This window comes from Dermacentor albipictus, unplaced genomic scaffold, assembly GCF_038994185.2.
Source record: "Dermacentor albipictus isolate Rhodes 1998 colony unplaced genomic scaffold, USDA_Dalb.pri_finalv2 scaffold_14, whole genome shotgun sequence".
NCBI lineage: Eukaryota > Metazoa > Arthropoda > Arachnida > Ixodida > Ixodidae > Dermacentor > Dermacentor albipictus.
Genome location: NW_027225568.1, coordinates 2,389,605 through 2,406,026, shown reverse-complemented (window position 1 = coordinate 2,406,026; position 16,422 = coordinate 2,389,605). Strand labels below are relative to the sequence as shown.

The 16,422-nt window shown below is 46.8% G+C and overlaps 1 protein-coding gene across 1 annotated transcript in view; it reads left to right on the top strand.

Moving 5' to 3' along the window:
- Positions 1 to 16,422, top strand: part of LOC135914755 (cytochrome P450 3A41-like) — a 52,327-nt gene that overhangs the window by 9,996 nt on the left and 25,909 nt on the right. Inside the window, exons 5-6 of the mRNA XM_070528775.1 lie at positions 1,605 to 1,730; positions 6,645 to 6,882. Coding sequence (XP_070384876.1) covers positions 1,605 to 1,730; positions 6,645 to 6,882 — 364 coding nt within the window. The remainder of the gene's footprint in view (positions 1 to 1,604; positions 1,731 to 6,644; positions 6,883 to 16,422) is intronic.

Sequence of the window (16,422 nt, the reverse complement as noted above, 5' to 3'; positions counted from 1 at the left end):
CTTTCCGAAGGTGCAGAGAAGCGCCGCTGGCGATAGACGGACGATACCCCGCTTACGGCGTTGCGGCGAGTGGGCTCGTCGTGGCACTCCTCGGCGGTCGCGGCATTTACGCTGCGCAACGCACGCAGCTAGGTGTGGCTGGGCGCAACTGTAAGTTTGCTTCAGGGTTGGAACGCACACTCGCGTTCTCCAGCCTTGCCGTGCTGCGTATCGGCTTGGTCCTGCATGGATAGCAGGCAAATCCAGGTTATGCACTCTGTAGCGCATAATATGAAGCTCAATACGAAACACGTCTAGCCTGCTGCGGCCCGGAGTAATCGCACAGTGGCGCGCGACTCCATCTCACAACTCCTTTGCTGCAGTGTCGAAGGTGCGAGGAGCACAGAGGCAATATCCTTGCGCAGCAGATATTGCCTATTGATATCGAATAATAAAGATTAGTTAGAGACGACGGCTATGACACCCCGATAAGGAGCGTAGCCAAGAGAGAGAGAGAAGTCATAAGGGAACAGCAGGGTGGTTAACCAGGCTGAACCGGATAGGTAAATCTACAATATGGAAGAGATAAAGGGGATTGCAAGAGGAGAAGAAAGAGTAAAGTTTCCTTCCTAGGTCGGCGAGCGCCGCCGATCGGCTAACGCTTCTTGATTGACATCAGCTATTGGCCAATAGCAGGCGGGTATGGCAATGTACCTTATGACAAAATATGGCAGCCCCGTAAAGGGTGAAAAGGCTTCTATTGAAAAGAGCGTCTGAGAAAAAGTTCACCGACGGTTGCAATGATCCATAATGCGAAATTTGAGTGGAGCTTTATACACGTTTTCATTTCACGATATGTTGGCGGGCACGGACAATCTGTCTCGTGCGGCACATTCTAAACGGTGCGAAGTGTGGCGCGACTGCCTCGCTAATCGGTTGATCGCTAGAGGCAGCGCGTGGGTGGGGCGTGGGTGCGATTAACAGCAGCCGCCACAGACAAACCTGCGCACACGCAGCGCTTTGTTTGCATATATGGCATCGGTGGATGCGTTCACCACATGCCAACGGTGAAGAGATGACGGCGCGCTACTTTGGGCGCCATCTCGTAACGGTCGTCGCCGTAGAGGCCGCTTTTCGCGGCACTATACACTTTTCTTCTTACGCCTGCACCATACCCTCGGCTTCCGCTTCCCGCCTCATGGTTCCACTGTAGCCTCCTCCTGCGCTTTCCTCCTCGCGCTCCCTTCGCTATAGTCGTCTTTCATCACCCGCTGCGCTTCGCGTTCTTTCTTTCATCCTTTGCTTTGCTCGTTCTCGCGGTAACACCGAGGGCCGACGCCGAGGGAGGCCGACGCTAAACGCACGAACGTGCGCCGAAGGGCTGCGCTCTAAAAGGTGAATTCGCGCTCCGCTTGTGAATCGTACGCGCCACGCACGAGTGCAAAATTGTAGCTGAGATGTTCACAGCAGCGCATGCTATCCGCGGAATGTGTTTTTTTCACACCTAGCTCGACGGGTAGTTCAGACAGCTTTTAAGCCCCGATAATGGCAGTAGTTTTCTAACACACACATATATAGCATATAATATGCGTGCAACCAATGTCGTGTTGTTCGTTTTGCCTCAGCGCATGATGCACATCTACGAGATGGACCCCGTCTTTTCGAGATACATTGTCCTTTCCAAGGGTGAGACGTGGAGGACCTCGCGGGCCAGCATGTCACCCTTCTTCACTACTTCCAAACTCAAAGCGGTATGTGAGCGCACTCTGCTTTCTGTAGTTGTTACCGTTGGTTTGTTTTGTTGCTTTTTAGCAACACAGTGTAATTTTGTTTCAATATCGACACGAATAATTCAATAATACCTTTCAAGGTAATGTGAATTTCAAAGAGAAATGTATTCTACGAACGTCATTGCATAACGGGGCAATTAAAAGTGAGAGAGAGGATGTCATCAAGGGTGTTTCACTTAACTTAAGCCAAAGCTTTAAATTATGCGAGTACCTCGTGGCTGGACAGAGCTAAGGTAATTGTGTTTGCCGTCGATTGGATATACTCAAATTACTTTTGCAATCCGGCTAATTAGATAATTACTCGTAATTATTTAACGACCTTATGAATTATTATAATGACATGAAAAGCGAAAATTAGAAAATTGTAGAGCAACGTAAGAAACTCTCGATGCAGCTTCCTGTTGCTCAATACGTGCTCCATGAAATTTTTTTTCCGAGCGCGAAAGAAGTCCGCGATTACACGAAAAGTGCCTCGAGTGGCCAGTCGCTCGGTAATTTTGCGTGTATTCGCAGGCTTCTTTCAGGCTCAGAAAAACACTTTTATGTAGCATATATTGAGCAATTGAAAGCAGTATCGGGAGTTTTTCACGTTGCTCCACAATTTTCTTGCTGACACTTTTCATCTCATTCCAATCATTAAAAAGGGGATTAAATAATTAATGCTAATGATCGAATTAATTGTCGATGACAAACATTACCTTTGTTCGGCCCAGCTAATTGACATTTGCATATTTTTAAAGTCTGGCGGAAGTTACGTGCAACACCCTGGTAATGAGCAGGCTACGCTAATGACATTGCAAAACCAATGTAGTTTGTGTGATAATTGTCTTTGAATAAGCTTCATTTGCTTAGAACATCTATAGAGTCAATTAGAGATCACTTATGAAGGAACTGATAGCGTTCTTTTAAACGAAGAGAAAGAAGAATATATCATCGGGTCTTACGTGCCAAAATCAAGGTTTGATTACGAAGCACGCCATAGTGGGGGACTCCGGCATAATCTGGACCATCAGGGCTTCTATAACGTGCCCCTTAATCTAAGTACACGGGTGTTTTCGCATTTCGCCCCCACCGAAATGCGGGCTCCGTCGCCGCGATTTGAACCCGCGACCTCGTGCTTAGCAGCCCAACACCATAGCTACGAAGCAACTACGGCGGGTAAAGAGAAAGGAGACATCAAAGGCGTGTGCCTGATCCAGAGTACCAACAGAGAAAATTTATTAAGCATTAAAACTAAGCAAGCGTAATCGGAAAGAAGTGCCTGAAAACGATTAAATTCCTGGCTTTTAGATGCTGAAGCTACCACATAATACGAAACACGCGGTATAGTGGGCACTCGGGAATTATTTTGACCACCTGGTGTTTTTAACGTGCGACTAAATCTAATTATAGGAGTGTTCTTTGCATTCTGCCTCCATCGGAATGGGGAGAACTGGCGATCCCGATCCCAGCAGCGCAACGCCATAGACATTCAATTACCGCGGCAGGTGACGTAAAACAATCACAAGCTGCCAGACGGAGCGACAACCAGTATGGCTACCCTCTCTGGTGGCGTTGCCGCTTTGGCGTTGCACTGCTAAGCCCGAGGGTGCGGAATCAAAACCAGGGAGCGGCCGCATTTCGATGAAGGTGAAATGCAAAAACGCCCGTGTACCATGCATTAGGTTGGCTTAAGGTATCCCAGGTGGTCGAAATTAGTTCGGCGTCCCTCACTACGGCATGGCTCATTATCATATCGTGGTCCTTGCACGTAAAATGTCACGTTAAAGAAATAATAGGTGTGGATATAATAATTTCACTTTCACGAGATCAGCGAACCCTTCCGGTTGTGATATTCCAGTGACTGTCGATACGGTAAGGAACTATTTGAAAGCGTCTGCATCTTAAGAGGTACCTACAGTTTGGCAACCGCAGGTGCGGAAGATTTTAGCGAAATTTATGCATGTAGTCCGTGATAAGCGAAATGAGGAAGTGGGTATGAAACTAAAGTTTTTTTATGATTTTATGTGGTGGCTTCCGGCAAGTTCGGTTATGTTCGAGAAACATAACGGGAAAGCGTTAGCATATAGAAAATAGATAAAATGAGCGCATTTTTGAACACCTTGCAGTTTGGCAACGTAACACAACTTGTGAAGGGACAACCGTCGCATAGTTAAAAATAAATGGCCATCGTTTGCATATTTATCTAGGTATCCGGGTGATGATAAGGTAATGTTGTGCATCATTTGTATCCGAGTTTTTTTTTTTTGTGCTCACGTGCAACCTCTATAAATGTGTTCAGGCTAGGAATAATTGGGTAAAGGTAATACACTCGCAAATAGGGCTAAAAAACCCATGACTTCCGGTGAACTATATTAAAGATAACTTTTTGGTGTTGAAGGCACTGTGGTTGCAATAACATAACAGCAGTTCCGCTAAATTCATAAGATTATTTCTTACCGTCCGTCAAACTCCTATTGAAACAACGTACGAAGAAGGTGCTTAATATTCTCACTAAAGTGATTTATATCCTAATGCAATCACTCATCGGTGTAAGGCGACTGCTTGAACACGTGTTACAGGTCCAATTCATTCACATAAGTTAAAAATAATAGTCGGTAAAGGACCGACCCTTCAGCGACTGCAACGGACACTATAAGGACTGAGCAACCTATGGCGTTCAGATTCACATAGTGCGAACACTTAGATAAAACCTTGTAAATCAATAAAATAAGGCTTGATTATTGTAAATTATACTTCACAGTAGGCTAGAATAACTACGGTGGCAGAAGCTTCCAAACAATTGGTGGAAATGACGTCCGTACGATAACCTAGACCCACTGAACAAGCTATCTCGTGAGCGAACTAACTGTTGGCAATATTATTGCTGTGCATCTATTGTACTCGTTGTACCGTTGCTTGAAGAGTAAATCGAACGAACTAACTGCGCTCATTGCCTCCTGGGCAACCACCTCGGATATGGCTCCCATGCAACAAGGGCTGCTATGGTCGTTGGTACGCGTCAAGAGAACTTAGCTAACATCATTCGTGCGTTGACACGCGACAACGATGTAGGTGGATTTCCCATTTCGCCCCCACCCCCTATTTTCAGGTTAACTTGTTTTCGAAGAATAATAACTATTGCTTTTTTTCTGGTGTTGCAATCGTTCTGTCGCGATTCCCGATGGCGCTGAGGGCGTCGGCTGCGAACGTCAGCCTAGAAAAACCAATCACTATTAGCAGAAGCCAACACCAAGATCAACTGCTTGTCACTTTCAGGTCGTTGTCGAGTCAGGCAATGCGCACAGTCAATCCTTTCAAATTAATTTTGGGACCACTTGGCTCACGTGGCGCGGGCGCTTAGCTACGCGGTTCTTTTTCAATTTCTCACGCTCGAATTGAAAATAATTACGCAGGACTTAGCTTTAAAATTAGACACTGCGCGTTGTCGAGGCAGGGCGCTGCCTGAGTATGATACGGCCTCCAACTACGAACTTCTTTCAGACCATGCTGGTATTTATAAGTACCTTATAGAGGCCTCGTGAGGCATTGTGCAAGGGGGGTGGGGATTACATTAAATACGTACCTAAATATCAAGATACATTAACACTTTAATAAAGTGATTGATTAGTGCAAAAAAGATACGAATGGACCAAATAACTTAACGAGATACATCATATAAACACGGGAGTAAGAATAGCATTCACAATTGAAAGAAGATAAAAATATAAAAACGCAACACCGGAATTTTAACTCAATAGGAACAGTAGTATGGAGAATGAAAACCATTGACAAAAAATCGTTATCCCGCAAAAAAAGGCGCACATATAGGCAACAAGGGCATTGATGAATGTGGCAGATGCAATACATCAGGTTTCGGTGCATAGATGTATATATTTTTATGCGAAGCATATTACGAGAGCTCACCCCAGCTCCTCAGGCGCGGTGGTGTCGCCTTGAAACCACGTGACACCGTGACGTCACGACAGAGGAGAAGTGGCTTTTGGCTCAATTCTTGCAAGATGGGCTGGGTGGGAATCGAACCAGGGTCTCCGGAGTGTGAGACGGAGACGCTACCACTGAGCCACGAGTACGATGCTTCAAAGCGGTACAAAAGCGCCTCTAGTGAATGCGGTGTTGCCTTAGAAACGAGCTGTTTCTAACGCTCAGGCGTGCGTCGCTTGCTCAGGCGCACATTTCGTTGCCGCGCCGAACGCTGCGTTGCTCGACGCTCACCGCGTCCAATGCGGGGCGTCCAAGGCGAAGCAGAGTAACGCATGAGTTGTTTCTTCGTCTAGCCGAACCAAATATAGCCAAGCAACAGCAGTTCACCAGGCTAAACAGTGGTTCAACAATTAAAATAAAGGCTAGTATGCTTCGCATCCTGGGCTCAACCTTACCTAAGCCACAGCCATTTTTTTTATTATTGCAGTACTTTACGTGATATCGCTCTGATACGATGTTATCCGGAAGATCGTTCCACAAACGGATAGATCACGGAGGAGCCGATAATTTAAACGCAGCAGTATCACCGTACACGCGCGCCAAAGTTGTTACGTAGTCTGCGTGAAGTTCGATAAGCAAGATTAAAGTGTACAGAGGGTGCCATACTGCTGTGAATAAATTTGCGGAATTGTGATAGAAGAGCAATGTTACGACGAGTAATTAATGACTCAAGCGAAAGGTATGTTGTTGAACTTGTGTTATGCAGGGTGGGTGTCTGTAATTATGCACATCGATTGGCTGCCTCAGTCACGTCCTAAAACAGGCCATCGCGGTGGCCGTTCTAGATACGGTTGGACAGCATGCCATGGGCCTCAGCTGTGGACATTGCAGTGATAATTTAAGTTATGATTGACCCAGAGGTATATAATGCCCGCTATTTTCTCCACGCAGGTGATGCCCTCGTTGCTGCACGCCCAGCAGCAGTTTATTGACGTCTTAGGTGAGCACGCTGATAAGGGTGTCGAGGCGGACATCAACAGCCTTTGCGAGCGGTTGACCTTCGACGTCGTTGGCAAGGCGGCGTACGGTATAGACACCAATGTACAACGGAATCCTGAATACCCGATGTTTAGGAATGCCCTCGCCATTCTACCGAACCTGAACGCTGGATTCCTTTATAACCTTGGCCGTAAGTGACGCCCCAGTAAATCGAACTCCTTTGTCAGGTGCTCTCAAATGCGCTTGCAGTTTTCACATGGACAAATGCTGCGTCACTCTCACTCGTAAATATTGGTAAGCAGCTAATGCCGAAGAGCAAAGACAAGCAGAGAAAGCCACATGCAAAGATGAGTCGAACGGGAGTATAAAAAAAAGGAGAGATCGTGCACACTGACATGCACTTTGATTGTTCATTTTTAATTTTATTTTTCAAGAGTGGTTCACGAAAAGACTTACTGATGAAATTTGATTTTGTATAGTGACAAGGTGCAGCGATGCTTTTGTTTGTTACTTCCTAGCGTCCCTATGCGATCTTGTAACTCGTAGCTTGGCAGCCTTTGCGATCGTCATGCGTTGTGTGCGTCACAAGCACTCGGGTGCCGAGAATTGCCTGTTTTCCAGTAAAGCAAATCTGGACCGTAAACTTGACCATGCCAGGGCTATTTCAGTATAAACTTCTTTCTCTAGTTACAAGTATCGCTGACAGAGAGTTGATAACTAAAGAGTTGTAGATTTGACTATTGTGCGACATTGAGCTTTGCCGAAGCAAGAATTGCAGCAGACTGAGAGGTACATTTGGTTGTTTATCTGTGCAATGAAACATAATTACATTGTAATAATGCATGCGACCCGAGATGGAAAACAATGATTTTTAGAGGGTTACATTGTGAAATTTAAGCGAAAATAATTCAGTGGCGATTAGCGGTAAATGCGCGAGAAATGCGTAACCGGCAACAAATGGGCTTACCGAGCGTACCAACCACACACTGGTGAACATGTTGCCTGTGTACGTCGCATCGGACCATAAAGACTGCGACGAAATTTTGACGTTATTACACACGCCTCTAACACTGCAAAGCTGGAAACTAGTGGCTGCGGCCCGTTTTTCTTATTCTACGCTCGCCCGCCGCGCCACACACCGGACACCACATTTTCTTTCTCAAACCACGACGATATCTCCATTGGTGGGATTATGTGCCTCGCTGAAAAAGTTCGATGCTTGCCCCGCATGCGTACTATGGCTTCACGAGACCGGACAAAAGCACGCTGCGACAGGCACCATTCCCCAGGGGATCAAGTCTTGCTGGGGTGTCCGGTGCGCAAACGTGGCCTGTGTCAGAAACTTCTCGCCAGCTATAAAGGCCCCTGCGCTGTTGTTGACAAGCTCAGTGCAGCAAACTATCGGCTGGCGCATCTAGCCGCAACTGGACGACGCTCCGCCAAGACTGATGTTGTATATGGCACGCGTCTGAAGCCCCTCACTCGGGGAACTTAACTGACTCGCGCGGCAGGCTTCGTCTAGGGGGGGGGGGGGGGGGGGGGAGGGAATATTACGGCAAATGTAGCGCATGAGTCGAAGAAGTGTTGGTGGAGAACACGAGAAAGAGGAGGCCGATTTAACCACGCTTCGTCAAGCCCGCAACCGACTAGCCCATCTAAGTCTACTACTGCCTCCAAGCAATAATGGCCGATTAATGTGTTGAGCTTTAATGTCGCCCTCGTTTCGCATCACGTTTACAGTTAATGACGCCGTAGTGATATTTCTAAGAATGACTTGCGCGTAATACATTCTCATAAAAAAACAGAGCACAAAAGAAAGCACAGCCGTTTTAAATGCGTAGACAATATCAACCTTACATAACAATGAACCATACACGTAATCCTTCGGAAACTGCGCAGTTCTTTAAGTGCAGAAACTGGTGCACTACAATTCCAGTCTGGATGAGACGAGCGCAGGTGGCTTTCTAGTATTTTTCTGATGGCCCGGCAGTGTTGTTTTAGAGTTTGGGAAAATGCGGGCACCAAACACAAAAAACAAAACAACACCAAATAGCCTGTCAGCCCCGCACGTATAACTTTGTTATGTCGTCGTGATTACGTAGCTTAGCACGAAAATACCATCTCCTTGCAGTAGTCTGATGGATGATTACCTGACGCATTGTTTGGTGATTCTTATGCTGCTTCGAATGGTTCCAAAGTATACCGCTCTGTATTTCATTTCGTACAACAAACAACTTCCTTCTTTTTATACATTGGTTTACTTTGTCCTTTTGTACTTTCTGCGCACTGTGAGCTAAACTAGGGCGCGACGAGTTGATGAGGATATCGGTGATTTTGCAGTCTATCATTAGCGCACGTTGCCGTATGTATCAGCCTCACGTACTTCTTGCCACAGCACAGCCATTTGACACGCGCTTCACATCACATTTAATTTAACACGCTCGTCTTCCGTATTAAAAACTTTGCATATTTCTTGTAACCTATTTCGCACACCGAACAGTACATGTGGAAAGCTTCCAGCAACCTTCACCTTTGCGACACGCCACGTATACGTATGTTAGGGCAGCGCAGCAGTGCTGGCCTCTGAAACAGTTGACAGCGTCTACAGCATTGAACAGCGAGATTTAGTGGCGTAGTTCGGAACCTCACGCTTGACTAAGTGGCCTTGACAAGTGGTCTAGTCTGCAGGTGTTTACATGGAAGCGTCCCTGCAAGTCTTAGCTGCGGCTTTTTGCTCGAATTTCTCTGGTTGTGCATAAAATAACCAATCGAGCTTTATGATACCGACAACCGAGCTCTCCCCTTGTTCCAAGTGAAAACGTGCAAAGAACAAAATAAATCGATGTTTCGATGCCGTACATGCGTTATTTACATTTTGAAAGTACAAGCGATTGCCTTGACAGTGGCAAAAGTTATATGTGTAGTAGTCAAAACAACCACAGCACCGCAGGGAGCTCCCTCCTCGGCAGTGCCTTGTACTTCGGAAAAATGGCGTCCGCAGACTCGTCCAAGCTGCTCTTTTACGCGAAATGAACGAAGCAGGTGGCATTGAACTTGCTTGGAACAGTGCGGAAAGAATGCTGTGAAGGTGCAAGCACGAACTGTCCAATTAAGAAAGCAGCTGCACGTACGAATCAGCGAGCGGGTCATGCGTAGGCTGAAATTAAAGAGGGATCGAGAGATAGCGCCCCCATTCCGTGCGTTGAGTGCGGTATTGCACTCTGGCCGAGCGTTTTTTTTTAATCCCCCGTCTCCGCAACCCACCGTCTCCTCTGTGTCTCTAATATGCCCGTATTAACGTTTCCAGAGCGAAATTCATCGGTGCTACCACATCTGTTAATCCCGTTCTGCAGCTGTAGAGTCTTAATAGATGCTGCCGCTGCCTGAGCAGCAGTGGTGGCCGCTAGCAGACAAGGCGCCGAAAGATCTAGTCGCTCTCCCAATTGTTCGAGAACACTCGTAGCTTGCACATTGGTGAGAACTTTTGAAATATTGAGTTGCTAGGGTTTGTTCGACTGCTGATGAGATAAGGCTGCCTGTGTAATTACTACCTTTCGGCTCACCGACCTGTTACTTTGGTCTTTCTTTTTGGTCTTACGCGTAGACGACTTCATTAAATACCGCCTAGTGCAGTATGCAGCTACTATCACGTCAATCAATCCTGGTTTCAACCGAGTGACACCTTTGCAGTGCTTTTCTCCCTGTGGTCTTACACATCCAGGAGGGGTGGGATTTGTTGGCATATACATCGATCTCCATGAACTAACACTCAACCTCATGGCTGAGAGGTTGTGGTGTGATGCTTTTGAGAAAGAGGTGGAAGGCACAATGCCCGGTCATCGCGCCTATATTCAGAAAGGTGCATTGTAATGCAAGAAAGAAGGAAGGAAAGCAGCCACTCGTGTGCCATGCTTTGGATGCATGTTAAACAACTCTACGGATTCCAAATGAGTCTAGAGTACAAGAGCAAATACATTTTCATAAAAACATTAAGGCACAACTAATCTCACGATTTCTGTCGACGCTAATGCGATTAGCATTCTATGTAGCGACACAACACACTATTACGACAAAGAAATGACATTCGTTGAGCAACAAAGGTAGTATGACGACAACGGCATCACGACGATGAGGGGACCATCCTTAAATGATGAAGGTGGTACGACGGCCAGTGACGATGAATACAGGAGGATGGCGACGAGTGTACGAAGATGATGGTGCAACGAGAAACAGACGACGAAGTAGGAATGAAGACGATTGTGGGATCACGAAGGCATGACAACGACAACATAAGCACAATTGAACCATGACAGCATGATTACAATAGAATGGCGCAATCGATTAAAGCATTATGACGACGACGGCCAGACGACGATGCGATGACATTGGTGAAGTGATCATGATGGTAAAACGACCGCGTGAAGATGATGGCATAACTACAATGACTGCAATGTGTGACAGCGATGGCGTGACAACGGCGGCATGGCGTGAGTTGGAGGACGAAGTTAGAATTACTATAGAACGATCGTGACGGCATCACAACGACGGCACGGCGACGAATGCATGACGACGATTGTAGGACAACAGCGCAATGTCCACGCTGGCAGGACAAAGGTGTAAGGCCAATGGGATGACGACGACTGTATGACGACAATGGCGTGACGATGACCGTATCACGAAGCTTGTGTGACGACGATGGCGAGGCGACAACGGCATGACGAGAGTCGTGTAACTAAGAGTGACGACAATTGAACAACCACGACGACATCACGATGGCTTTGTGGCAACGAATGGACGACGGCTGTATGACGACAATGGCCTGAAGACGGCCGCACGATGTTAGAAAAATGACAAAGCTGGAACGACGACGATGCGACTACCATGACGGCATCACAAACACGAACTCATACGTAGTGGCCCAAGTGATTAAGAAACTTGAGCTACAGGGTCGCAGTAGAGTGCGCGATGACGGCGGCATGATAACTGTCAGCATCATTAAGTTAGAATGACGACGGTGAAACTACTACGATGGCATCATGACCACGAGCACATACCTAGTTACCCAAGCTGGTAGAAAGCTTTTTTCCACTGCGTCGAAGAGGCTTCATTAGCTAGCTAGCTAGATAGATAGATAGATAGGAATTAAAGCATTTTGAGCGACTCTAATGCAGCTCTACATTGCTTGCTTTCCACCTTACTCCGTGGAGGCTATGAACAACCATTACTACAAATTCGAGAGCTCCTTCATCGCCTCGTCGAGCAATGACACGACGTCACATTTCAGTGGCTCCCTAGCCACTCTGGCATTATGGGTAATGAACAGTCCGAAGAAGCTGCTCGATGTGCTCATGAAGACGACGTGCAGTAGTCAATCCCGCTGTCAAGAAAAGATGCAGCAGCGCAACTTCAAGTGGTTGCATACGATGCCTTACAATTGTTGTGAAACACAGCTAGTTTCAAGCACAGACGTCTACATCCACAAGACCCCTGTGTGCAACTTCAATCTCTACTTGGACTATGCTGACCCGGGACAACGGTACTTTACCGATTGTTGCTTCACGTCGCATTTACGAGGTCGTTTGCTTTCCGCATCGGTTGGGAGGATAGAGCTGCGTGTGACCACTGCGGCGACGAGGAAACTATCGAACACGTTCTTCGTCCTTGTCCCCGATACAGCACACGCAGGCAGTCACTCACGACCGCACTGGCACGTCTTGACGACCGACCGCTTTGGGTGCAGACATTCCTTGAACGCCGACTTATTGGCGGCGAGGAGTTACGGAGTCGCCATCTATCGGAAGCGCCTCGCTCGCGTAGTATGAGGGATCACGCGGCGCGCTCCTCATAGGTTTTGGTGTCAGCGCTCACTGAAAACACCACGCGCGAGCCCTCCCGGGCATTTCTGTAAGTACTTTCGAAACGAGATAAGTTTTTTTACTGTCTAAATAATAATCTTGGGCAAACTGAAAGTACACAATCGTTTACAGAGGCTATCTCTTTACCGAATACGTACAGTGAACGCCGCTGCGCGCGGTCACCGCGATGGAGTCTCCCGAACCGGCTTCTTGCGTGAACGGTAGTTAAACGCTGATAGCAAGCTATGTGAAATATGTTCTTATAGTGTTTGTATAACTAAATGGAGCGTAATAGAACGAAGCCTCAATGCAGCGATCGTGCAGATTCGCAGCGACCGACTGTGCATCTGCATGCTTGTCCGCGCACTGTTTCGCTTTCGCCGCGCGTGCGTTTTCGCACCGTGCCAAGAGCTTTAGGCCGCAGAATATGAGCACTTGACAGTATACAAGCAATCATTGTTGCGCGGGCGCTATCAGAGCTATTCAAAAATAATTTCATTGTAGAGACTTCGACGCCTACGGGGACTGTGATGTGCCGTCGCGACGATTCAATCTTTTTTTTTTCTTCTGAATTCTTTGCCTTTCAATATCATTTCTCGAGTTGCGTCGCACCGTATGTTTATCGGTGTTCTCAGCGTGCAATTTCCAGCTGCTACTATTTTTTGTAATCCAGTGCATCAATTCATAACACAAACATGACCATATGCCATGCTTTCTTTAAATGTGCTTTTTACCGCTGCCTTTCCACTCCACTGAACTTGCCAGTATCTATGGCATCGGCAAGTTCTGTGGGAGAGATGTAGGGTTCTCCTCCGGTACTCTTGGGAGAAAGGAATGACAACACAGTAGTGCAAACAGTCACAAGGGCATTTATTGCACCTTTCATAGATCAATGCCAGCGAGCCGAGTTGCTATCTACAAAACATGCCGATGGGCGCGCGACAAATCTAGAAGTCCGACTCACCACGACCGGAAGCGAGCGAATATGTTCGCTCCATGCTGGATCCCAACGCCTGGTCGTTCGCGTGTTCGGTCACGCCAACGGTGGCGCGTTCCAAGGCGGCCACGCGAGGCGGTCTCGCAGAAGCATAGATTGGCGCACGCGCGGCACGTCCGAGCTGCTTGCCGTATCACCGCCAAAGAGAGCGCGCCTTGTCTTTACCGCCCCCAAGTAACCGCGCAGCGGCGCGACACTCGCGCCATCTCTCGCACCGCGCCTCAACCACTCCGACCGCAGCGGGCGCCAGGCCACGCGGCGAAGCCAGATTACAGGAGAAGCGTTATGCGGGAAAAACATATCAGGGGACGCGCGAGAGTCGCGCATCCCCACAGTTTATAGACCAAACCGTCATGACATTAGTCGGGCAACGGACTCGGGCGAGCGTCTCAGTGCACGTTTTCCGAACATCGCAGACCGGGCGCCGTAGCAGAAATCTTCCTCGCGTCTGTGCTTGCTGCATACCCGAGTTGTAGCCGATGACTTAGAACTGAGGTGAAACAGCGCGAAAAAGACGAGGAGACAAGGAAACAAATACCACAGACAAGCGCTGACTGCCAACTGGAAGTTTATTTGAAAATCACCGGACATTTATAGCTTTCATCAGCATAGGCATGCGCACATCATTCACAAAAACATCTGAAAATCATCATTTTAATCTTTCTTCCAAAAATGTTATTTCTTTTCCCGACAAGGCAAGAGAGGGAGAGCTCACACATTTATCGCCTTCCTTTCTTATATGAAAGGCCTCTATTATCTCCCTTTCCTTCTTGCTCTTTCCTTTCCCTATGAATTTAGTCTTTTCAAATAAGGGGGTGCATTGACACTTGTTACAGTGTCCAGCTAAATGACTCCCATAGCCGTTCTTTAGGTTAGTGCTGTGTTGACGAGCTCTTTCATTGAAGCACTGTCCCGTTTGACCTATATAAGATTTCCCACAGCTTAGCGGTATTTGATAGATGACATTGCTCCTGCACTCAGTGAAACGTGTTTTATGATTAGTGGTGCACAAGTGCCTTTCACGCTTGTTCATGCGATTGCATATCGAGGACAACTTGCACGGGGCACTGAAAACCAAATTAATATTATGTCTATTAGAAACTTTCTTCAGATTGTGAGACAGCTTGTGTAGGTATGGCACCACTTGCACTAGTCTTTTGTCTTTGTTTTTTTCTTGGGAAGCATCGGAACTTCTTTTCTCTTTCTGCAAAATGGCTTCGCATACTGAAGTGATCACAGAACTGGGATAGCCTGCGTTCTGTAGTCGCGATATCGGGAGGACTTAAGATCACGTATGAATTGCCAATTAACAACCGTATTCAGTTTCTAGATATTAACCTCTGTTTTTCTTTGGACGAGCACGTATGCTTGCGATATCATCCCAGATCTAAGAAAACTTTGTTGCGTTACGACAGCGCACACTCTAAATTGATTAAGAGAGGCTTAGCGACAACGTGCATTAAGGCAGCACTTAGTAAGTCATGTGAGCATGAGTGCGATCATAGTTCTTTAAATCAGATATCGCGACTACAGAACGCAGGCTATCCCAGTTCTGTGATCACTTCAGTATGCGAAGCCATTTTGCAGAAAGAGAAAAGAAGTTCCGATGCTTCCCAAGAAAAAAACAAAGACAAAAGACTAGTGCAAGTGGTGCCATACCTACACAAGCTGTCTCACAATCTGAAGAAAGTTTCTAATAGACATAATATTAATTTGGTTTTCAGTGCCCCGTGCATATTGCCTGTAGTTCTGTTGTCTGTAGTGTGACGTCCTGTAGTAGAAAGTTCTGTAGTTCTTGATCAATATTTAATTAAAAATTGACAGAGACGTCCGTAAGGTTATGTAAATTTGTTAGTACAAAAAAGAAAAACATAAAAGTAAAAAAAATAATAAAAAAACGCCTTCGCGTAGCATTCGAACATGCGACCTCACGATTCCCAGCCCGTCATCTTACCACTCCACCACCGCTGATTTTTTTTCTTTATTGCCTGCTAGGCATACAACAAAAGCAGATACAGTGCATTGTCACTTTTAAAAGTGCTGTCACATCACTTTCAGCACGTAAGGCGTTAAAAACGCAGTTGTTTCATCATAGAGAGTTCCCCTAAAAGGGGGTACCACTCAGGCTTTTCAGTTTGAACTGTGTACACTTCTCTCAAGTATTCTACACTCTCAATGAAATACTCTCGTGCCGGTCGCGAATTCAAGTCCTCGTTCCGCACGGCCATCCGCGTCCTCCACACGCTGTGGAGTACTAGTGCCATGAACATGTCGTAGGGCACACCCCCTACGTTCTTGACAGGCAGAAAACGGATGCCGTACGGGGTAATGGGCAAGTCTTTCTTCAAGGTCCTCTGGAGGATGTCCCAGAGAAAGACTGCATCACAGCAATCCAGAAATATGTGTTCAACTGTCTCCGGCTTTTTGCAGATGATGCAGTCCACAGACCAGGCAACAAAAATGCCCTTTTCTCGCAGCCAAGGTTTTGTAGGGAGTGTGCCACTATGTAGCTGGAAGAAGAACGTTTTTACTGATGGTCGTACAGGCATCCTTTTAACTCTTACTAAAACATCGTCCCCTGGACCCCTTGGGTACAATGATCGGTATACAGGAAGCGGCAACATGGTTTCTACAAGATCTTTATATAATTTCTTACGCGTCACCACAGAGAGATACTCCATTGAAAAGCGTACTTTTAGGATTTCAAAAGCATTAATGATTTCACGCATATAACCTGACATGCTTTTCGAGGGTACGTTTTGGCCATGTGAATAGTACGACGTGCTGATGCGCTGATGTTTACATTTGCATTTTGAGAGCCAAGATCCGCTATCACTCCACGGCGTCAAGTGCCGCATTTCTAGAAGAGCAAGAGTGT